The following is a 24935-nucleotide window of genomic DNA, read 5'->3' as shown; positions in this document are numbered from 1 at the left end:
GTTATTGCTACAATAACACAAGTTGAGGTGAGTAATTATTAAGGACTAGAGCACTTTGCAGCACTGAGTGTTATGACTTGCAGTGCAATCAAGCTGTGTGATTATTGGTCAATAATCACTGACCTTAGAGGTTAAGGCTGATATGCTGTTCTTATTGGTCAGCTTTCCCAGGCAAATATTGTCTATGAAAGAGTTACTAAAGATTAGTCACAATGTTTCTGTTGTCGGTAGATGTTAATAATGTTCTATTTTGTGATGCGGAAAGGCCGGAGAGCATTGCCGTGAGTCACATATAACCGTCCTTTATGTGTGCAAACCTTTCACTAAACAAAGAAGCAAATTCATTGATGCTGAGCAAAAATTGTACAATATTCTATATTTTGCATTCTACTGTTAAACTCTGTATAGTTCAATCAAGCTAAATTTAGCATGAAAGTACATAAAGGGGACATATGCTACCTATGCTTGGGGATTGGTTTTCACCTTGACAGTGTTTGACATCACCAAGGCTCTGCTGTTTTGTAGATCCCTCTGGTTTCCTCCACCACGGTATTCTGAGAACACCTAATCCTGAGCCTATGATTCTTCAGACCAAGCATCCCTGTTTCCACCCATCAGAGTGTCAATTTATTTTTATTTTTTTTATTCCAGTTATTACGACAATTTACGCAGCGCTTTACATTTATTGTACTTTCTCATCAGTCCCTGCCTTCAAGGGACTTACAATCTAAGGTCCCTACTGCACATTCCTACATACACATACTAGAGCCAACTTGAAGAGGAAACAATTAACCTACCAGCATGTGGGAGGAAACTGGTGTATCTGGCAGAAGCCCACGCAAGCACTGGGAGAACATGCAAACATCATGCATGTCAAGGTTGGGATTTGAACTGATGACCTTGTGGCTGCAAACACTAGATAATTTAATTAGGACACAAACCTGGTACAGTCTTATTAATAAACACCTTTGGCCATTGAGAAAGATGTTATACAAACCAGCACAAATAAAAGAGAACCTGTAGGAGTAGAGATAAGAGAGCTGTCAGTGGTGAATTGTGATAAAGGATCCATGCAATCCATGAAGCCTAAAATGTACAAAGTAAAACGCTGTGTGCTTGCTCTAGGTTAGGAAATCACCAGATATGGAACATAGGAGCAGAATAGCCATGTAGCCTGCAACTTTTACAAATGCAGCAGTAATGGCAATTTCCATAAAGCTAACCAACAGGTTTCCTCGAAATGTCAGGAGACTCTTACAACCAACTACCATCTTTTTACACAATTTTGTTGTTGTAGGCTGCACAGACTCTTATACAGTATGTGACATACTGTACATAAATACATGTTACGCACTGGTGCATTATACTGTATGAATGTATTTTGCTGCATTTTAGTATCATTTTAATGTGCTTTAATTTTTACACACTGCAACTTATTTTGACATACCTTTAAATGCTAACATGTGGCTCAAGCTTCAGAGTTCTGGACACCTTAAGCCTGTAATGCTTCAAGCACCTTGCGTTTCTCCTGAATAACAGGCAAATGTTTAGATGTTATTATTATTATTATACAGGATTTATATAGCGCCGACAGTTTACGCTGCGCTTTACAACATTAGGACAGACATTACAATACAATTCAATTCAAGACGGGGAATCAGAGAGCCCTGCTCATTAGAGCTTACAATCTAGGAGGGAGGGTCAAGTTATACAAACGGGTAATAGCTATAGGGGATGAGCTCATGGAGAAAATAGTACAGTTGTTAGATGGAGGCAGGATAGGCTTTTATGAAGAGGAAAGTTTTCAGGGATCGCCTAAAAGTGGATAAAAATTATGTTGATAATGATGGTGTTTATTGCTGTGTCTGGGAGGATAGCAAGGCACGCAGACATTGCATCCATAAAGGAATCAATGTTTAAGGACGTGTTAGGTAGAATACAAGGGTTTTCTTTTATTATTTCTCTTCATTATCATGGGTGAGATGCAGTTCAGCATTTGGTCACTGGGGGTCTTGCTTTCCCATTTAGAACAGGGTGTATTGTATGGAGCACAGAGCAGTCACATTATTCCTGCTGTACTCTGTGCATTAGGGAAGCACAGCAGAGCACTGATTTGTCCTTTGTTCTGAGCTCCAGTGGCCATCTTGGGGAATAGTGCCTGCTATTGACATTGAAATGCCAACAGATTTGGGCAGCCATTTTGACATAGCCATGATATACATGTATATCATGTGCCATGCCTTGTAAAGAGTACAGAGTCCTGTATGGGAGAGAGAAGGGGCAACATCATGTTCAGCCAGCAGTTGTAGGTAGGCCCTGGGTGGCTGCGGTATACCATTAGTAGGCATGCTGAGGACTTTTAGTGGAAAGAACTGAGGTTGAGGTTCCCTATCAAAGCAAGCATATGAAAGGAGAATTCTCTGGAGTATGGGCCCCTTATGAAGCCACTGTTCGGCCACAGGCTTATACAGCATGGAAGAACTAGTGTAGCACCATTAACTACTGCACATGTGAGCACCACAGCACCTCCTCTTTTTTAATCTGGAAAGCAAACTATAACAGCCTGGGAGTAAACTATGTTCTGTTGAACTGTTATATGTGCCTGGATTTGGAACTGTTTATACCACTCTGGAAACGACTTTGTCGGAAGATATTGAGAACTGCTTGTAATGATGTCGGAATTATTAGTAAAGTATTTTTTTTTTAATCCAAACTCTTTTATTGATAATATATATTGGGAGCCATGCAGAATCTAGCAATCAGTTTACAAGCAAGATACAAAAGACGAGATGCCATGATATATGTACAGTATCTCATAAAAGTGAGTACACCCTTCACATTTTTGTAAATATTTTATTCTTTTCATGTGACAACACTGAAGAACTTACACTAACAAATGTTAGATACCTTGCGCTCCTCCACCTTCCATTTGAGGATACCCCACAGATGCTCAATAGGGTTTAGGTCTGGAGACATGTTTGGCCAGTCCACCACCTTTACCCTCAGCTTCTTTAGCAAGGCAGTGGTCACTTTAGAGGTGTGTTTGGGGTCGTTATCATGCTGGAATACTGCCCTGCAGCCCAGTCTCTTAAAGGGGGTGATCATGCTCTGCTTCAGTATGTCACATTACATGTTGGCATTCATGATTCCCTCAATGAACTGTAGCTTCCCAGTGCCATCAGCACTCATGCAGACCCAGACCATGACATTCCCACCACTATGCTTGACTGTAGGAAAGACACACTTGTCTTTGTACTCCTCACCTGGTTGCCGCCACACACGGTTGACACCATCTGAACTGAATACGTTTATCTTGGTCTCATCAGACCACAGGACATGGTTCCAGTAATCCATGTCCTTAGTCTGCTTGTTTTCAACAAACTGTTCACAGGCTTTCTTGTGCATCATTTTTAGAAGAGGTTTCCTTCTGGAACAACAGCCATGCAGACCAATTTGATGCAGTGTGCAGCGTATGGTCTGAGCACTGACAGGCTGACTCCCCACCCCTTCAACCTCTGCAGCAATGCTGGCAACACTCATACGTCTATTTCCCAAAGACACCCCCTGGATATGATGCTGAGCATGTGCACTCAACTTCTTTGGTGGACCGTGGCGAGGCCTATTCTAAGTGGAACCCTTCCTGTTAAACCACTGTATGGTTTTAGCCACTGTGCTGCAGCTCAGTTTCAGAGTTTTAGAAATCTTCTTATAGCCTAGGCCATCTTTATGTAGAGCAACCATTCTTTTTTTCAGATCCTCAGAGAGTTCTTTGCCATGAGATGCCATGTTGAACTTCCAGTGACCAGTATGAGAGAGTGAGAGCGATAACACCAAATTTAACAAACCTGCTCCCCATTCACACCTGAGACCTTGTAACACTAACGAGTCACATGACACTGAAGAGGGAAAATGGCTAATTGGGCCTAATTTGGACTTTCACTTAGGGGTGTACAGCTAATTTACACCGTCATATATATATGCTGTACACTCACTACTTTACATTGTAACAAAGTGTCACTTCTTCAGTGTTGTCTCATGAAAAGATATAATACGATATTTAAACAAATGTGAGCGGTGTATGCACTTTTGTGAGATACTGTACCTGGTTGAAACAATTCAGGGTCTAGCGCCCAGTAGGCATACTAGGGGATTAGTAAGTATAGTAACTTGGACGACTAATGAAATAGTGTTTATCACCTGGGTTCAGTAACGCTTGAGTTTCAGACATCTCCAGAGCAGATGCATAAAATCACACCTATAAGGGTGACATTTAGGACATAGAGATATGTCCCTCATACCCCAGGCATGAAGCTTGGCTGGCAATCTATGGACCCTAAGAAATAAAATAAACAATTGTGAAAGTTTGTGGGAAGCAGATATGGATAGAGAGGGGATTGGTTCCAGGGCCATATCCCACTGTTCGACAGTGTTATTTCTCCAATGTCTTCTGACCACGCAGCCCTGCATCTAAGTGTAGCAGAGTCCTGTATAGAGGAAAGCAGCCACTGATTTATATGGGAAATCAATCCTCTTTTCTCCACTTCAGACACCACTTCTGTAACTAGGGTTGAGTCTGATTTAAGCATTTCTCAGCTGTGCTGTCTGAATTGCGTGGTGTAACTGTAGATATTGGCAAACTCAGATCGCAGCTGATCGTAGGACTTAAGTACGTTATCCAAGAATACCCAATCTACATAAAATATGCCTTTGCTGTTCCAGTAAAAAAAATCCCTGTGGCTTAGCTACTTCTGGGTATCCAAAATTACGGTTATGCATCCCAGGGGTCAAGAGAAAGCCAATAATTTTTTGTGAAATTTTTAGGGCACTCCAGACCCTATGCAGGAGAACCGAGGTAAGGGCTGAGAGTGGGAGAGCAGGTAAGACCATTTCTTAGTGTGAAGTGAGAGATTGCAGGTGCAGGCAGAGTGGGGTCAGGGCAAGCAATTAGACAAGCTATGGGATCCCCATAGTCCACGTATCCCCAACCAGCCAGCTGCTGAAACTGAGTGGCCAGGAAATACATTTTAAAGCCAAGCCCACTTTATCTTTAGCATACTGCAGTGTGATAAGTTTAATTCTGGGCTGTTGCTTTTTCCAGATGAGGTCTCTTAACTGAGAATCAATACATGAGAACCACTTTTGGGGGATCCAGATGAGGGAATTATGAAAAATATAGAGGAGCTGGGGTGCCTAAATCATTTTAATGAAATTGATTCTGCCAACTACAGACAAAGGCAGTTTATACCAACTGCAACAATTCACACATTGCTTATCAAGCAGAGGGGCCAGATTCAATTTTAGATATTGTGCCGGATCAGGGGTTATCACCTTTAGTAAAGTATTTAATGATTAAACTAGCTTAGACATTGTGAACAGGAGAGTGAGGTTATTGTGAACATGTTTCAGGGAACAGTGTGAGTTCTACAAGTTAACTCTTCAGGTAATAAAGAGTGTGTACTTGGGTTAACCTTTTGGGTAACAAAGGAGTGGAATTGTGGAAAAGAAAAGCAGCCAGCTTGGAAGTGGAAGCGGTGGTGGCCAGGAGACGGAGCTCCATAGGAGGGATGGACTGCTAGGTATGATTTGCCCTTCCAAGCGGTTGGGCCCTACTGTAGACAGAACCAGTCTTAAGGACCCGGCCTGCAACTATGGTATGCAAGGCCTCTTGATGTTTACAGTAAAATCCTTCCTAGCCCATGGTCTGAAGACAGTAAAGAGTTATGGTGGGGAGAAATGGCATTCTATGCTGTCACTCTCAAAATCACTCTGTAGTCCGTGCAAGGACAGGAGACACTGGCAGGTGAAAATATGCTGTCTTTCCAATGTTGGGCCTTTAAGGCTCACTTACCCTGCAGCAATAAGTTTAAATAGGTGCACCAAGCCAAATGACTCAGTAAACATACTGTACAAGTGGTTCTTAAGAGAGGATATTAAAGTGTCACTAATCCCACAACAGTAAAATCAGTCTGTATATGCAGTAAAGCATGCTTGTTATACTCACTGTGTGTTAATGCTTCGCATTGTGTAAAAAGGTTGTTTGATCCTGTCTTCTCTGATCCTTCCACTGATCTCTTCCACTGTGCCCAATCCATTTGCTGATACCATGTGCAGAGTCTTGGTGACTCTCTGCACATGCTCAGTTTGGTTTGTATTGCTTAAGAGTTTTTTTTTTTTTTTTACTTTAGAAGGGTACGGGAGATTGGCACAAGGCCAATCAGCACCATCCAGACAGGGTAAAAGGTAATGCAGCCTCATAGGACAGTCAGCATAGAATGAAAACTCCTCCTAAAAGCTTTAACCAGACACTGATAGAAGTCATAAGACTGCCATATAGTGCTGATAAGGAAAGGTATTTAGCAGTTTATATTTGCTAAAATAATTGCATTTCCATGTTCTGTGTACTGTGGGGGACCAGATATACTGAATGCAGGGTCCTGGGTTTAGTAACATTTTAAGGTGCAGTGACTCGCACACTACCACATGGAAAGGACTGTTGTTACCTATTGTTATTGTTATTGGCAGAGGGGCATTTCAGCCAAGGGTAGAACAATGAACACAAAAAACAATGGGGTTGATTTACTAAAACTGTACAGTGCAAAATTGGTGCATCTGTACATTCTAGCCAATAATCTTCTGACTTCAGCTTGTCCAATTAGGTTTTGACAAAAAAACCTGGAAGCTGATTGGTTTCTGTGCAGAGCCACGCCAAATTTTGCACTCTCCAGTTTTAGTAAATCAATCCCACTATTGGATGCATTTCTGCATCCAGTGCACTGTGAATAAAGCATTACAGCACACGTTGTTACTTTGCACTGTGGACTTCCTCAGCTTCAAGACATTTCATGTCATGGATATCCATGCACATCATAAAGAAAAGGTAGTTTGATGGGTGTGGGAGGAAAAACAAATGAACAGTCTGCAAAAATGTCACAAATAATTCAGAAAAATATCACCTCGCCCCAACATTTAGGGCTGCCCTTTCTTTCTCTATTTTTTTAGAGCCTCCATCTGTAGAGAAAAGTCAGGTACGCAGTCCTGCAAGACGTATCCCTGCTCTATTCAGATTGTTAAGTAAATCTCAAATAATTGCGTAGAAAAAGGTTTCGTTATTTTATGTTGCTTTTTTAGGTTTGTGGAGCTATTAGAGAACTGATTTAATAACTGCACACAGTAATAATCAAGTACTGTACATATGGACTTGATGAAAGAACAAAATTTGCATGCAGAATGCAAATGAGAATTTACATATCCATCAGAGTTGGGTCTGATTATTATTACACTCTTGAGTCTGAGGCTGCAATGTGTTGTTAGATTCCTGCATCAGCACTGTATGCCATTGGGGAAGTTAGCTTTTTTTGCTTTGCTTTTGGCAGAAAAAAATTCAAATATACAATCTATAAGGCAGGAGTTTTTACCATATCCCTGTGTGACATATTGCTGTGTTCCTGATTTCATGCACAAATTCAAATTTCCTGTGTCTATCATGATGCAGTTCACATAACATGTGACTTTCTGCTTTGGTGTACGGTCTTAGTTTTATATATGTTTTGATCTGCTCTTCATTAGTTGATTGAGCATTAAGGTCATACTGAGGACTTACTGTATACAGACATTTATTTGTGTCAGACCTGCTTTTCTCCTTACACAAGTCAATGCAGATCAAAGGTCCAGATAAGGTCAGAAATAACTCAAAGGCATCCATATGAGCAATATAAAGAAGTGTTGATGAGCACTGGGCAGTAATCAGAAACATGTCAAAGGCTCTTTTTTGACACCTGTATGTGCAAGGCTCAAAGTAATTTATGATGAACAGTGTGTAGATGCAATGAAATCTGCCTAAATCAAGGTCACGGATCTCATAGATCTTATAAAACCCATATGAGACTCTTAGCCCTTGTACACACGGTCAGAGATTCCGACAACCAAATCTGTCGGATTTTGTCCGACAGATCTTGTCCGAAACTGTTGCATACACACGGTTGTCGGAACGCAATAACGTAATTTCGTTACGATGGGACTACGTTCAGGCTAGTAGCCAATAGCTTTGATGTAGGAATTTGATCTGAGCATGCGTGGCACTTTGTCCGATCGGAATTCTCTACACATGATCGGAGTATGTCCGATCGGAGCATTTTGTCAGAAAATATTTCCGGCAAGTTGGAAAATTTGGTCTGACGGATATTCCGATGGAAACAGTCCGATGCAGACCACACACAATGCTCCGATCGGACACATTCCGTCGGAATCTCTGATCGTGTGTACAAGGGCTTACTGTGGTCTGTGGCCAGGTGAAAAGAAACATCTGTAAGATTATTATTACTGTAGTGTGTCTTTCTGTTCTAGTGGCATATACTTGTCTCATTTCTGGACTTACTGTCAAAGAGAAAGGGAGATAGGTACATTTTAGGCCAACAGAGTCATTGACAGGGATAACAAGATCTATTTTACTTTTTTTAAGTTTTCGCTATAATGGAGCTTTCCACATGCCCATACAAACCCAAAAGTGTTTGGTGAACCTGCCCATTTTTGAGTTTGTCACATATTTTCTTAGACATTGGGATGGTTGATAGACTGGGACTTCAGCCAAAATATCTGCATTAATAATATGTCCTCTTTGATTTCTAAATTTGTTTAATTTTTAGTCTGTTACATATGTATGAGATTGTGTAAGCCATCACGAAAGCCCATTACATACAGTAAGACATAGAGGGGCTACCATTGCTGACCTCCTTCAAAAAAGTTATGGTTGCCTAATCGTGTGTGGTCTCAATACTCTTGAGTCACTGAGCCACAACATGCATGGTCACTGAAGGCAAAGTAAAGTCAAAACAGTGACTGAAAGTATAAAAACTAGAGGTAGTCAATCAACTAGAAGGAAAGGTCATCAATGGCAGCCTACTCATTGAAAGAAATCTATACTTTGGAAATTACGTAGGATACCATTGCTGATTGTACCTGCTGGAAATGCTGATTGCCTGCTCTGTCTGTTAATCTAATAGCCTTCATACTTTCCTATCTCAGAACTAGTATACACATCAGTTTTTTGGAATTATTTTTTTACTTTACTAGCTACTTGCTTGTTCCAGATCAGGACTGAAAAGTACTAAAACCAAAGTACGACCAAAAATTAGCATTTTTAGCAACGACAGCTTTCATATTTATTTTAGTACAGGTTTTCTTTAAAGTTTTTCATTGTTAATATATTTAAAATCTTATTGGGCAGACATTTTGTGTAATGCACCTTAAATTGGTTGTCACTTGCCGTGAACCTTATGACTAACTATTATTTTGTTCACAGAGGGGGCAAAAATGAACCCGAGCCTGAACAACCCACTCCCCGAAAAGTGTCCATCAGAAGGATTCACTCAGTAAGTGAGTTTGACCCAGACGTCCTAGACAGCATGCATTCCCTGGGCTGCTTCAGAGATAAAACCAAACTCAAACAGGAACTACAGAATGAAGAGTAAGTATTCCTGGGGGAGAGCATAATGTTATAGACAGGAATGATGAGCTAAATCTTGAAAGTAAATTACCAAGTGTGAAAATAGCAGATATTTATGTCCATAATTTATATTCCACCAAAAACTACTTAGCTCCAGGAAGGAATATCATGTATAGGGGACAGACAAGGATCTCAGGGGTATGGGGAATCACTCCTCAGGAATTCTCATTACTTTTAACTAGCATTGAATCTTCTAGAATGTATCCACATCTACTGTAAGTAGTCAGTTTAATTTGGACAAACTATGCATTGTGTATGGCATTCTTGACATGAGCCAGTATTTGTATCTTGTCCCAGGCAGTCATGGTGACCAGGCATATGCATCTTGCTTTATGGTCTACTAGCTCCCTCCTACTACAGACACTGTTGTTAAAAGCATTTGTCATCATATTTGGGCAGAGCTTTGTGCCAGTGGGAAGGGCTTAGTAAAAAACAGAATGCCTTACAGTCAAGTTGTAAAGACGCAAATAATTTATTTTAAAAGTTTTTGTTATGCAGTATAAAAGAAACGAGACATGAGTTAAACTGATATTTAGGTTCTAATAATGGGGACTTAATGTTAAATTCACATTTAGAAAAAAATAATAAATGCAAAGTTTTTGCAGGTAAAAAAATATGCATTTATTATTTTTTTTGTTGGGGACCTGTAAAGCATTGCACCCACGATCAGCAGATCAAGGGTGTAATGGCACGGTCCTGCAGACTGTCTGTGTATATGTCTGCCCATACCTCCAATAGGCAGTTACACTCTGACAGGAATCCCGGTGAACTACCAAGAGTGAACAACAGCGCTCTGGTAGTTCATTGAGAACTACAAGCCAACAGCCACAAAGGCTGTCTGGACTTGTATTTTTTCTATTCACAGAATACATTTTTTTTTTTTTGTTTATGACAGCTAACAGGGGAAGAAGGGCCTTGCGGGAAGGCGGGGGCCAGTGCATTTGCAACATGTTACACCACATACATTCAGTTATTAACTGTAGTCCAACCTTGAAAAAAATGGGCCTTGCCAGGGAAAAGTGCATTGTTTCTGATATTGTGTGAGAAGTTGCTGTATTTCTGTGCCATTGCTGTATAAACTGCTGTTACAAATCAGTGCCTTACTGAATAAGTGAAAGCTGTAACTGTGCATTTAAAAGAGAAGTATGGCCACATTTTTTTGTCCATACATTTCTTCTGGGTCACAGGAGTGCATTTATTTCTGTACTTCTGTGACCCAGATGCAGCCAACAGCGGGCTAAAGTCTGCTGCTGGCTGATATCACACACGCTGTCCATTCTCTGAAGGTATCCTGACAATAGTGGCAGCATTCACACAAGTGCCTGACCGGCAGCTGACTCAGCCTCTCAGGCAACCGCTGAGAACCTGACCCAGCTGCTCCTGTCCCCTCCACAGCCCGGCACTCCAGTGAGTGCTGGAGGGACAGAGCAGAGAGCTAGTGACTAACAGTGAGGGGTGTAATCATTTCTGTGAGATACTGTACATATACAGTTATAGCCAAAGAAACCACCACAGGCACAAAAAAAAAAAGAAAACACCTACATGTTTTAAGGAATATTATCTATAGAATAGAAAAAACTAAAATACTGAACAAATAAATAAATAAACAACATCCCTTATGTTAAACACATGCACCTATTTTACTGGATTATGGTAGTCACCTCTGAAAGAATGACACTTGCACATGGTGGCTGTATAGCATATGCACGTATTTGCGTACGTACACATGTATAAAAATTATTCTAGCTTTTTTTAATCAAGCTAGCGTGATGTACATATGTAAAAATACTGCCAGCAATACAGATTTTTGTGTTTTTTATTGATCAATACATAGCACAAGTTTATGGGCCTATATGTATCGATTATTAAACCATTACCATACCATTAAAAATGATAGGCTGCATTTTCATAGGTAAAAAGGTGCTGAAGGGCCTGATATGGATTTGTTTTTCTTTCTGTATTTTTTATTGCTGGCATTCTTTTGTTTACATTTATCTGTCAGTGGGAAAACCTGCTGACAGCTGAGCTGATGAGTGATTGGTTGTTAAGGATGTAGTGCTTCTCATTAACAACCAGGTATTCTTCACACAGAATTTGAATTGATCATTTTCATTCGAACCAAATTCAAATCTTTCCAAAAATTTGGGATTTCTTAGAAAAGGAAAATACAAAACGAAACTTAATGATTTTAAACAAAATTCGTTACTATTTCATTTGGAGATTTGGATACATCCTCATCTCTGAATAACCAAAAAATACATTAACCAATGAATTGCACAACTAAGGCTTATTAGTGGTGTTCTATGTTGGAGTAGATGGAATATGAGAAGTACAGTTTAAACTATAAAAGTTTTATTTATTATAAGCAATAGGAGGAATATGTGTATGACTTATATTTGAACCATGAAAAGTTGCATAGCAAAAAATGAATTATCACCTAATTGGTATATGCAAAGAAAAATACAAGTATGTTCTCAGAGTCCCTTTATATTGGGTCTTATCTCTCTGTAGCTAATCTTTTTTAAGAGTTAATCATTTTTTAGAGTTAATCGTTTAGCATTATTGATGCTATCACTAGTTTGCCTTAAAGAATAAAAAGTCAAAAGATAATATAAATGTATATTCATACCATTTTAAAAAATCAGGAATGACGGAAGATATTAATACCTTTATGTAATCTAAAATAAACCCCATGGAGACTCATACAGCACATAAAGGAGGATAATGGATATGAATGCAAGGTCAGAACTGTTTGATTTTATACAGTATGGAATGGAAGCCCACAGCTGCTAAACAAAACAAAGAAACAGACATACCAAGTCTGATGACTTTTATCAGCACAAGAATATCTAAATCTCTCCTAGGTATATCCAAGGACCAGAACTAAAGGACCACAGTATGATACTTAGACTTCAAATCGCAGAAGAAGAGGTATAGAGCTAGTTGATAATAACATACCAGCCTCATCTTGCCCCCTTTATTCATCTGAGTGTAGTTCTCCTTGAAAAGTACATTAAACACAAGGCCCATTAAATTTAAATATGCAGAACTCTAAGTAGAGGTGATTGTATTGGGACAGCAGCTTCAGTTTGCTGCTAGCAGAGTAGACAATGTCAATGAAGTTAATGTTTACTGGGCAAGGACGAAGCAGTTCAATTATTTCATACAATAGAATAGCAAACCTGGTGATTTCTGAGATATGATTGCATTTTACGCCAATTAATCTTACAGGCTGTAATAGATTTAAGAGCCAATTAGAACTAAATTGATTGCTCTTCTACACTTCTTTTTTAATAACTGGGTGGATAAGGACTTGTCTGGCTTTAGGTTGAACTATCAAACAGTTAAAGTGTATTTAAAGACAAAACATTCTTTTTAGCTTTGGATAGAGTAGGGAAGGGTTTTTATGCCTGTCAGGTTTTTATTGTAGTCTACATTCCCACTAGGGAGATTCTTCCTCTCTTTGTATGCCATTGACAGTTGTCATTATTAATGAAAGTAAGGAAAAACACTTTCACTAAAAGAGGAATAAAGAGGTAATCTTCAAACAAGGATACATGATGTAGTGACAGCTGTGTAAGGGGGTATTTCCCCAACTTTGGAGAGATTTGCTCTCATTCCTTGTTGTCTCTAAAAGATCATAAAGTGTATCTGCCCAATAGGACATGGACTTGAACAATAAAATGAATAGATTCTACAGGTTCTTTGTACTGCCTCACTGAACATGTTTCTGTAACTGAAGAGTCTCAATATAATGCCCCATGGCTAAAATTTTTATAAATGTTTGTACTGTCTGTACCTGTGTTTAATTGGCGGTTCACTTCTTGTAGAACATAGTTTAGCTGTATCTTAATGGATCTTGAAAGAAAATCTTGCAGTCTACATAAACACTATATCGATTGTAGGACAGTAAGACACATCTTACTGCCTTACATCAATAGTCCACTTAGCATTTGCAGCAATTACTTATACTTTGATACTATACTTGATATATTTTGATATTTTCCCACTGGGTTAAAAAAAAATATCCAGTTCTTGTTGGTTCTATTTGATGAACAAAACTCCAAAGCTTGCATATATTCAAATGTATCTGCTTTGGCCCAAGGATACTGACCAGGTCCTTGTCTTACCTGCCATTATAACAGTCTAAAATAATACGAGGGGTCTTCAAAAAGTTCTTCAAATGTTTTCTCGCTTTTTGTTAGCTCTATTTATTAAGAATTTCAAAAACAAATTACATCACTTTCCTACATAGTCACCTTCCTTTGCGATGTATTTTTCTAGGTGTTGTACCAACTTTTTAATGCCATCAGCAAAAAATGTTTTTGGATGAGCACAGATTTTGCAGGCATCTTCACAACAGAGTGACAACTCTTATACTAAGCTGCAAGGTCAACCAGCTTGCCAGACAGACTAGTCACATGGCACTCTCAGATATGACCAATTACTATTCCTCCCGCCCTCACCCTTTCAAGCGAAAATATAAAAGTCTGAAACTTTTTGAAGGCCCCTCGTATCCATATAGAGAGGAATGCATACTCTATAATGACATAGGTGGGGAGCTGTACAAGAAACTCATGGACTATGGCTAATGCCCATGAAAAGGGTGAGCCTAACATTGCATTAAAAGAAAGACAAGAAAATATCCATTAGTGTTCGTTCTGTATGCTTTCCACATCAATTCAAGCCATGTTGTGATTTGTACATTAAAATGTTTTTTTTTTTTCTTTTTACTTATTTGAAACATATTTTTGCAGGGAAAACCAGGAGAAGATGATTTATTATCTTCTACTTGACCGCAAAGAAAGATATCCAAGCTGTGAGGATGAAGACCTCCCTCCTCGAAATGACATAGGTATGGACTTACAAGAGTGAACCTTGTATAATAAATGCAGATCATACACTGCCCACTTTTTAATCAAATTTAGCTATGCATACTAGCTCATTATGCATTTGTTTTGCAGATTTTTTTTTTTTTAAGGGTTTTCAACCACTTTAAGAGAAACTGGATTCTGGAAACTGTGCTAAAAATAGCAGGCAGAAAGCAAAGGATTGGTCACCAATATTAATCAGATCATATACCGCTCTGTGTTATATAATAAAAGCAGCCAGCACAGCCGAAGACAAACAGCACAAGTAACGAAATAGAAAAAAAATGCAGTGCTTAAATATAGTAGGTAGAAAAATGTGATATTGTATATCAACAATACTGAAAAAAAAATTAATGATTTAAAATGAAAAAAAAAATGTAATCACCATATAAAAAGTGGAAAACAAATGTCAATAAAGTGACCAAATAAAGTCCACCACATGAATAATTGATTGCCATTAATTAACGATGAAACAGCATTTCTAGAGTGTCTTCAGAAAATACATATTTGAGGAATTTTCAATTGCTGCTTCATCGTTAATGGATGCCAATCAATTATTCACGCGGTGGACTTTATTTTGTTACTTTATTGAGATTTGTTGTTCATTTTTATAGGGTGATTTTCATTTTTTTTTTTCATTTTAAATTATTAATTTATTTTTCAGTATTGTTGATATACAATATCACATTTTCCTACCTACTATATTTAAGCGCTGCATTTTTTTCTATTTAGTCACCAATATTGCCTGTGGACTGTGTCTCTGTGCAAAGGTGGCCTTCTTGCAAAAATAAACATTTTGCTTCATTGTGACACTAGCACGGAGAACAGTGCGCAGCATGGTAGTGACATCACCAATTCCCATTTTAAATCTGCTAAAACTGCAAGTTAAGAGTGTCTTAGATTTTACACTGCATATATACAGTTATGTGGTTGTAGATACAGGAGTGTCTAGGTACCCTCACATATCAGAAAGTGCACTGCTATTTTTCTGGAGGAATTATAGACAAAATGTAATTTTTTTTAGGATACTGTTTTAGGTGAAAATAATACTTACGGTATAGATGTTCCTTTTGAGTCAAGTTCCACTATAAGGCCATTGAATATTTTACATATCTGCTGCATGTACATTTAATACTTACCGAATGTGATATAATTATAACTGAATTTGATGTTTTCTTTTCTGGATATATAGAAACTACTTTAGATGCTTAATATATGCATATAATGTATGTATTATGCTAGCAGAAATGTAGCAGAGATACTGTATATAAAAAGGCAATTTACCACAATCTTCCTGATAGTTGTTTTGACACACTAGAAAAAGTGTTTGAAAATTATTTTTTTGCATTTTTTGGAAAAATACCAAGTATATTTTCTTTAAAGGGACAGTATAGTGTTTTTGTATTTTTTTTTCTTTGTTTATTATGTTTAGGATTAAAAACTACATGTTTAAAAAATAATTTCCCTTTTTACAGATATATATGCCATTTTGTATACAATTGTTTTATGTTTACCTATTTGCAGGCAGCAGGTAAATTTCTAGGTCCTTCATACATGTCTACTTGACTTTACATAGCTGCTTGTTGTTTATAGAGTTCAGTAATTGAAGTTCAAATTAACACATACAGCTGAAAAACTAAGAATCATATGAGTCTGCTCATATGGGGTTTATAAATTTTTGTTAAAGAGTGGGAGTCGGAAAGCAAACAGCTTCTGCTATGTTCTCTCTTTAGAAAGCTTTTAAAGTATACGCAAGAGGTTAGAATATATGTGAAGTTTTTTATTGCTGTCTGTGTCCCAACTTGGGAGATTCACCCTTTTACTTGTCCTGGTAACCGTGGTCACTAAGGAAGAATGTCAGGGCAAATCCAAAGATTTTAAGGGGGATCAAAACGTGAGGGGGAATTCTCCAATAGGGATACCTTCTTGGCCGACAGCTAAGACGGGAATTCCTTTCACTTTGGATTGATTTCCTCTTACTTCCTGTTGTGTATCCAGAAAAGGAAAAAAAAAGAAATCTTTCCAATGGGACACAGGCAACAAATAACCTGATAGGGGTTTAACCCTGTAAAACTAAAAAATATTTGACAGATGCTCCATACACTTTAAGAAACCATGACATCTCATAGTGTCATGGGTGCACCATGTAATAAAGATTTATTAGTAAGAATATAAAATATATAAAGTAAAACATCCATTTAGAAATTTATAATCTTAAAAATGTAAAAGAAAACTGACCCAACATCATTATAGTTTTTTTTACAAACAATAGCTGTACTTACAATGAAAAAAGCACCTTCCCAACAGACAGACAGCATGCCGCCAAATTGCAAACATAACCGAGCGCCTTTTTAGAAGCTGTGTCCGTTTTTCAAACTGCCGAGGCTCTATGAAACCAAGCAAGACACACCCTCCAGTGCTCACTTCATACTCACAAGGGATAGACAAAGGGGGGGTAATAGATATGGCGCTTATACCTATATGTGGGGACTAGTAGTGTGTTGGTGTATAAAAAAGAGTTGTATTGTATAGGTCAATATTTACATGTGTAGAAGTATATAATTCTTGAAGTGCTATCTGATTTTGGGCCTGAGTGTGTGTAGTATATATTTTCCAGCGTGCTGGTTCAAAACCCAAAATTTTAAAAAATTACACGAAAATTAAATAAAAGTACAATAAACTCAAAGTGCACGCCAATAGCAACAGATTGCAATATAGCAAAACATATAACTTAAAAAAGCAATATGCAGTTATTAAAATATTAATCTAAATGGCAATATGCAATTATTAAAGTGCGCGTGCAAAATAAATTCCTACTGGCCTATAGGTGAAGACTAATTGTGATGGTTGGTGGATTAGCCGTGGGAATATTAAAGTATAATACATATACTGTGGTGTCAGACTATAATCAATAAACATATATAAAATAACACGGTGATAGCATAAACTGGTCTGATAGTGTTGCTTTACATAAATTAGTATAAAATTTATATAGAAATTATAAAAATAAAAATAAAAATGCCATCTACATGAAGCAAAAATGTGCTAAAATGATAAAACACAGGGCAAATTAAATAAAAGATAAAATATAAAAATATATCCAAACAGCGTGCAAAATTAGTGCAAGAGAATGTGCAAGCAATGCAGGCAAATTATAAACATTGGACGTGATGGAGCAAGTCTCTATTAGGTGGCGGAAAAAACCGCAGGTGCAGAAAAGGAGGGGGGTGATGTTTTCAACTGTGTTCTTCACATTCGGTGGCTTAAAAGGGTATTAAAATTATTATGCTCTCACCAGAAGGGGGACCCCATCCGGGGTGGATCAACATTCACAATATTAGCTATTGTGCGGCTCTCTGGCTTCCTTCCACTTTAAAGATTAGGGATCCCTCGTTCCTCCGTGAGTAGCAATAAGCCCCGTTTATATGAAGTAGAGAAGAGGCACAACCATAGTGTGATACCGTTTATAAACAATTTTATTGCAGAAAATAGTTAAAAAGTTACTCACAAACGAATGTTTTAAAAGTGCGGTGTGTACAGCTTTTAAAATTCCCGCTATTGTAATCTCCGTCAGAGCTCGAGGTGTACGCTGCCTGGCCACGCCCTACGCGTTTCGTCACACGGACGTCATCCGTGTGACGAAACGCGTAGATGACGTCCGTGTGACGAAACGCGTAGGGCGTGGCCAGGCAGCGTACACCTCGAGCTCTGATGGAGATTACAATAGCGGGAATTTTAAAAGCTGTACACACCGCACTTTTAAAACATTCGTTTGTGAGTAACTTTTTAACTATTTTCTGCAATAAAATTGTTTATAAACGGTATCACACTATGGTTGTGCCTCTTCTCTACTTCATATAAACGGGGCTTATTGCTACTCACGGAGGAACGAGGGATCCCTAATCTTTAAAGTGGAAGGAAGCCAGAGAGCCGCACAATAGCTAATATTGTGAATGTTGATCCACCCCGGATGGGGTCCCCCTTCTGGTGAGAGCATAATAATTTTAATACCCTTTTAAGCCACCGAATGTGAAGAACACAGTTGAAAACATCACCCCCCTCCTTTTCTGCACCTGCGGTTTTTTCCGCCACCTAATAGAGACTTGCTCCATCACGTCCAATGTTTATAATTTGCTTGCATTGCTTGCACATTCTCTTGCACTAATTTTGCACGCTGTTTGGATATATTTTTATATTTTATCTTTTATTTAATTTGCCCTGTGTTTTATCATTTTAGCACATTTTTGCTTCATGTAGATGGCATTTTTATTTTTATTTTTATAATTTCTATATTAATTTTATACTAATTTATGTAAAGCAACACTATCAGACCAGTTTATGCTATCACCGTGTTATTTTATATATGTTTATTGATTATAGTCTGACACCACAGTATATGTATTATACTTTAATATTCCCACGGCTAATCCACCAACCATCACAATTAGTCTTCACCTATAGGCCAGTAGGAATTTATTTTGCACGCGCACTTTAATAATTGCATATTGCCATTTAGATTAATATTTTAATAACTGCATATTGCTTTTTTAAGTTATATGTTTTGCTATATTGCAATCTGTTGCTATTGGCGTGCACTTTGAGTTTATTGTACTTTTATTTAATTTTCGTGTAATTTTTTAAAATTTTGGGTTTTGAACCAGCACGCTGGAAAATATATACTACACACACTCAGGCCCAAAATCAGATAGCACTTCAAGAATTATATACTTCTACACATGTAAATATTGACCTATACAATACAACTCTTTTTTATACACCAACACACTACTAGTCCCCACATATAGGTATAAGCGCCATATCTATTACCCCCCCTTTGTCTTTACATCGTTCCACCCGCGGGTGGAAATTAATAGAGGCTGCTCTTACCTTTTAATTTTTCTTTTCTACATTTACCTTTAAGGATCCATAGCGCAACCCACCCCCCAGTTACACTCACAAGGGATAGGCATGTACTCTGAAAGCAGGATATTGGGTCTGGCTCAGGCTGGCCATTATTCCCTACAAGATAGTCTTCCACAGGCCCTGCCCCTGCCCCCCCCCCCCCCCCCCAACACCATCCTACCAAAAGTATGATGCCCAGCCCAAGTCACTGTAGCAGTAGGATGCAAATACTGCATCAGTGCTACATTAGTGATGCAGCTGGAAGAAGGTTGCTATCAAAAAAGGGTGCTGCTTTATATTTGCTGTATGTTGTAGCTGCAAATTACCTAACTACTGGGGAATTACTTTTGTCATTGTAAATATACAAAATTTAAAAAATAGATGATATATTATAGAGGCCTATAAAAAATCCACCAGTAATTGTCTTTAATTTAGTATACCATATTTTCAATGGGTATACATATTCTATTATTATTGTAATGTTTACCTTACATTTGAATACAGATTTAAGAAATGGTCTCTAAGCAGCAGAAGGTAATGTAAGTTAAATAACAAAGATGAATTGAAAAGGTGTGTGGCTGTTTTAAAGTGGTTTTAGTTGGTCTTTTTATAATGGAGAAAGTTTTAGAGATATGCGCCAATTCCTAGTGCATTGTCAGACTGTGTAATCTACGTATATATACAGACCAGCCCACTACAGGAGATTGCAGGCTATAAGTGAATTTGCCTGCCAGCATTAACAGACAGTCAGTGAATTTCAAGATATGATTTCAGGCTGAAAGACCACTTATCTGCATTTGTCACACTGAGCATGATCCTGAAGTGGTTAAGTTAATATAAAGTAATAGTGAACTAAATCAATTCTATCAATGCCATTTTTCCTTATCGGTGATACAGGGCCAACTACTTTGCTCCAGGGCCAACCAAGGGTGATGCTTCATTTATTGCCTGTAAGATTGAGCTATCACATTGCAGTACAATGAGTCATTTTGTCAGATAATATTCACCTAAAGTATGCAATACAAAACCTGCCAACAGACGGCACCCAGACCCTGAAGAGATTGCAAATGATTAAGGTTATTTCTATTCTATCAAGGTTTTTCATCTGCTGATGATCAGCCTCAAAACATTTATAGACACAGATTGTTATTTTCTCTATATCTTAGGCTTTCAACTAAAGTACACAATTTTTAAAGGGATGCTTCTCCCTTTTCTCATAAACTTTGTTGAAGCATTAGCTGCTTTAATATACTGTATCTGAAGACACCAATAAGCTTTGAAATTATCATCTTACTCCATGCTCTGACAGTTGGCATCACTGGCCCAGGAGTGTGTATTGTTTAAACTCCCCTGTCTGTAGTACAATCACCCCCCAAACCAACAGTGGTCAACATTCTTGATACGGGGGCCTCAAGCATGGCCCCCAACATAACCAAAGGGCTGCACAAAAAAATTCAGTGAATATTCAATGTTGGATACAGCAGAGACACAACAGGATATAGTCAAAGGCTATGGGCATAATACAAAATATTGTCGGAGACTGTGGGCATTATAAAAGAAATGGTCAGAGACTGGGGACATAATAGAGGAGATGGTCAGAGACTGTGGACAGGGTAGAGGAGAGGGTCAGAGACTGTGGACATGGTACAGGAGATGGTAAGAGACTGCGGACTTGGTACAGGAGATGGTGTATGACTGCAGACATGGTACAGGAGATGGTCAGAGGCTGCAAACATATTGCAGGAGACTTCAGGGAACAGTTATAGACGGGAGACATATTACACAAGACTGCTACAAATCATTACAATAACAACAGGTTAACAGGGATATATATGAGTGTATACAGGGTCCCCAAGAGCCACATAAAAAGTGCCAAAGTGCCACAGGTTGGGCACAAGGGCCTGAAACTGTCAATTCACTGCATCTTCTGCATAACAACTAAAATGTCCGGGCAGGGCTGAAGTTTGAGTGCCCACACTGGATGCTAAAATTAGAGAAGGTGCTGAGTGCCTGCTTTCTTTAGATTTGCATATCTTCTACTTTGGTTGATAAAAGTTCTCAAAACAAAGCCACAAAAGTCTCATGTTTTAGGCAGTTGGGAATGCTTGGAATTTTGATCTCATTCTTCAGCACAGTGATGATATAGGGAGATGTGGTCTCATCTTCAGGTTAAGGCAGCAAGAATGCATGAGAACAGTGAAAAAATATGAAGACTTAGTGGGCACATCCTTCAATTGCACTGTGTTGGTAGTTTTTGTTTGTTTTAAATTGATTATGCATGTGTGGTCTCTTGTTTAATGCTTTTCATATTGCGGACACCATATCTATGGATTGGTATGCTACAATGTTGAAATGTTTCTTCTGGTGTTTAGATACATTTTATTTAGCTTTCCAATGTTTTATGGTTATATCATTTAAAAAAGAGAGCGGATTTGATGTCAGTTTGTGCCCTGCATGTCCTATTATCATTACAATCTATAACACAGCTATTTTTCTGGCTTACAACAGACCCTCCACGTAAAAGAGTTGATTCTCCAATGCTAAATCGCCATGGAAAGCGTCGTCCAGAAAGAAAGTCAATGGAAGTTTTAAGTGTGACAGATGGGGGTTCTCCTGTTCCTGCACGGCGAGCTATTGAGATGGCACAGCACAGTCAAAGGTAGGACTCTGCTGAACTGAACTTGGGTGGTTTGTCCTAAAGGTTATTTTTTGAGATATCTAATGAAATGAATGCTGCGCAGACTCTGAACTTAAGGATACCAGTTATAGCTGAACAGCCTTCACCACGTGCACAGGTTTGCATTGGTCTTTATAGACAGAGCCCTGGATTAGGTTGCCAGTGAGTATTCAGGCAGTTTTCAGAGAGCTATAACCTACACAGTGAGATATGGGGGGACACAACAGATTGAGTGGGTGGAAGAGTCCAGAGCTCATAGCAAATTATTTAGGAATGGTCATTTGTAATAATCTGAATCTTCGCTCTTGATGCCTGTTAACATGGGCACTCGCTCACATCAGAACTAGGTTTCTCTGGATACAAGTCAATGAGAATGGAAAAACAGCTCAGAAGCAGGCCATAAGCAGCTGTGAAAGAACATACAATGATCTCAAAAGTTTCTTAACCTTATCTCAAATGGAGGATAAATGCTTGTTGCATGTACCTGTTATTGCAAGCCTTAAAAGTAGTTGTAAAGGCAGAAGTGTTCGAGAACGAGCACACACCAGTGCCCCCATAGCCAGTGGCTTGCTATTGAGGGCACTGGTCAAGGGGGAGGAGCCAGGAGTGACGGCGAGGGACCTGAGAAGTGGAGGATCAGGGGGCTGCTCTGTCCAAAACCACTGCACAGAGCAGGTTAGTATAACACGCTTGTTATGTTATTATTATTTTTTTATTTTTATGCCAAACCTTTAATACCACTTTAACCACTTACCGACCAGCTGCTCATTTCTGCAAATTGCCGCAGCTGTACGGTGGTCCCTTTAATAGCTACAGTGGGCACGCGCGGCGGGGGAGTCAATGTGCGTGGCCGACGGCCGCGATGTCCGGCCGCCGGCTGACAGAGAGTCAGAATGGGCATCTGTCAATGTAAACAAACATATTATAGCAAAAAGAAAAAAAGATAGTTTTTTTTTTAATTGTCAAACTTTTTTTTTATAGCGCAAAAGATAAAAACCGCAGAGGTATACAGTTACCACCAAAACAAAGCTCTATTTGTGGGGAAAAAAAGGATATCAATTTTGTCTGGGTGCAGTGTCGCATGACCGCGCAATTGTCAGTTAAAGCAACACAGTGCCATATTACCAAAAAAATGGCCTGGTCATTAGGGGTCAAATCGTCCTGTCCTTTAGTGGTTAAAGGGGAACTACACTGCATCTGAGCATCCCAAACAAAAAAACACTATTTAATTTATTTTTAACATTCAGAGCAAACTCCTCCATCAATGCATGTCTACATGTTTTATTATGGAGAAAAAAAAAACTTTCTGCCCATGGCCATCTTGAGTAAGGGCAAATTATTCATGTAGCATTCACTTCCTGAAATCCATCTGCACTTGGCTCAGGTATGCCGACAGGAGCGTGTATTTGGCTGAGAAAGCCCTTCTTACCCCACTCCTGAAGACTCCTGTGGTTTATAACATCATTTGCCTAGGCCTGGTAACCAGGAAGCAACTAAAGAAATGTAAAAAAAAAGTTTTAAATAAGTGAATATGATATAGATTCTTATCTAGTTACTAATGCTCATAGGATAAGGATTATAAATAGTCAATGTTGGTTGATAGAATGAGGTTTTGCTTTAATTTGCTATAGTAACTCAGCAGTAATGTGGCCATAATCACTCTCTGCCCCTGATGCAACATTAAAGCTGGGTTCACACTAGTCTGGTTGCGAATTATAGCTTTGTTTTGTATGCAAAGAAAAAAATTATTCATTCAGCGGTTCCTCTCCATTGTAGCTGTGGATCAGCTGATCTGGGAGAGGGGAGAGGTGAAGTGGTAACACATCTGCGAATCAGATGCGTTCCCACTGAAGATTATGTGCCTGCAATTCACACTGCACTGCCTAGAAAACACGCACGATCTTTGTGCAATGCGGAGTGCGGCTGCAACCCACATATGTGAACCAGAACCATTTAAAATTATATGTTTGCAAATGTTCTGAGACTTGGATGTGGTGTAAGCTGCATCTAATTGCATCTAAAAAGTGTGAACACAGCCTTAGAGGACTGTGCCATTCGGGGAAGCCCTGGAGGACAGCCAGCACTTCTAATCACGTACACGCGATCGGAATTCTCGTCGGAAAAAGCTATGATGGTTTTTCCGACGGAATTCCGCTCAAACTTGACTTGCATACACACGGTCACACAAATGTTCACTGAACTTTCGACTGTCAAGAACGTGGTGATGCACAACAATACAACGAGCCAAGAAAATGAAGTTCAATGCTTCCAAGCATGCGTCGAATTGTTTCCGAGCATGCATAGGAATTTTGCGTGTCGAAATTGCTACAGACGATTGGGATTTGCGATCGAAACTTTTTCCGTCGGAAAAATTGAGAACATGCTCTCAATCTTTTGCTGGTGGAAATTCGGCCAGCAAAATTCCGATGGAGCATACACACAGTCGCATTTTCCGACAAAAAGCTCTCATCGGTCTTTTTCTGGCCGAATTTCCGATCGTGTGTACGCGGCATATGAGTTGGAAGTATATGTTCCGCACACACAGAATTTTCAACTTAGAATATCTCCTGCTACAGCAGTTAACTGCTGATGACTGATGTTGAAGCAGATGGATCATTCCTGAAAATGAAAGGCTTTGTAATCTGACAGGTGTATGAGAAATCCCTCTGGTATCTGCACTAAGCTGTGGCAGGAGGTAAGATAGTGGGGGCTCAGAGGTTTTCTGTGAACAAAAGTGTCCCCCTCAAGTGGAGAGAGTACAGATAACTGATGTAGCAATTAAGCAGACCCTGACCAGTAATGCTCCGATGTTAAAAAGAGTGAATATACAGTACATATGGTTAAAATTACTATTTCTGACTAGTTGTCCTTAAAGTAGTTGTAACCCTAAAAAAAAAAAAAAAAAAAAGGCAGCTCCTGTTCCCTTATAGCAGATTAAACAGCACAGTGCTTGTGCTGTCCAATCTGTTTGTCTCTAAGCTGT

General features: G+C 38.8%; 1 protein-coding gene across 7 annotated transcripts in view; it reads left to right on the top strand.

Moving 5' to 3' along the window:
• LOC143934134 (serine/threonine-protein kinase BRSK2-like) overlaps positions 1-24935 on the top strand; it is a 480076-nt gene that overhangs the window by 425547 nt on the left and 29594 nt on the right. For all 7 annotated transcript variants that reach the window (XM_077457486.1, XM_077457484.1, XM_077457485.1 and 4 more), the window contains 3 exons: positions 9299-9463; positions 14260-14357; positions 21784-21934. In XM_077457486.1, the coding sequence (XP_077313612.1) occupies positions 9299-9463; positions 14260-14357; positions 21784-21934 (414 nt within the window). The remainder of the gene's footprint in view (positions 1-9298; positions 9464-14259; positions 14358-21783; positions 21935-24935) is intronic.

The sequence above is a fragment of the Lithobates pipiens genome, unplaced genomic scaffold, assembly GCF_037356315.1.
Source record: "Lithobates pipiens isolate NorthernLeopardFrog02 unplaced genomic scaffold, aLitPip1_a1.2 Scaffold_27, whole genome shotgun sequence".
In the NCBI taxonomy this organism is placed as follows: Eukaryota; Metazoa; Chordata; class Amphibia; order Anura; family Ranidae; genus Lithobates; species Lithobates pipiens.
This window is presented reverse-complemented; position numbering and strand designations above follow the sequence as displayed.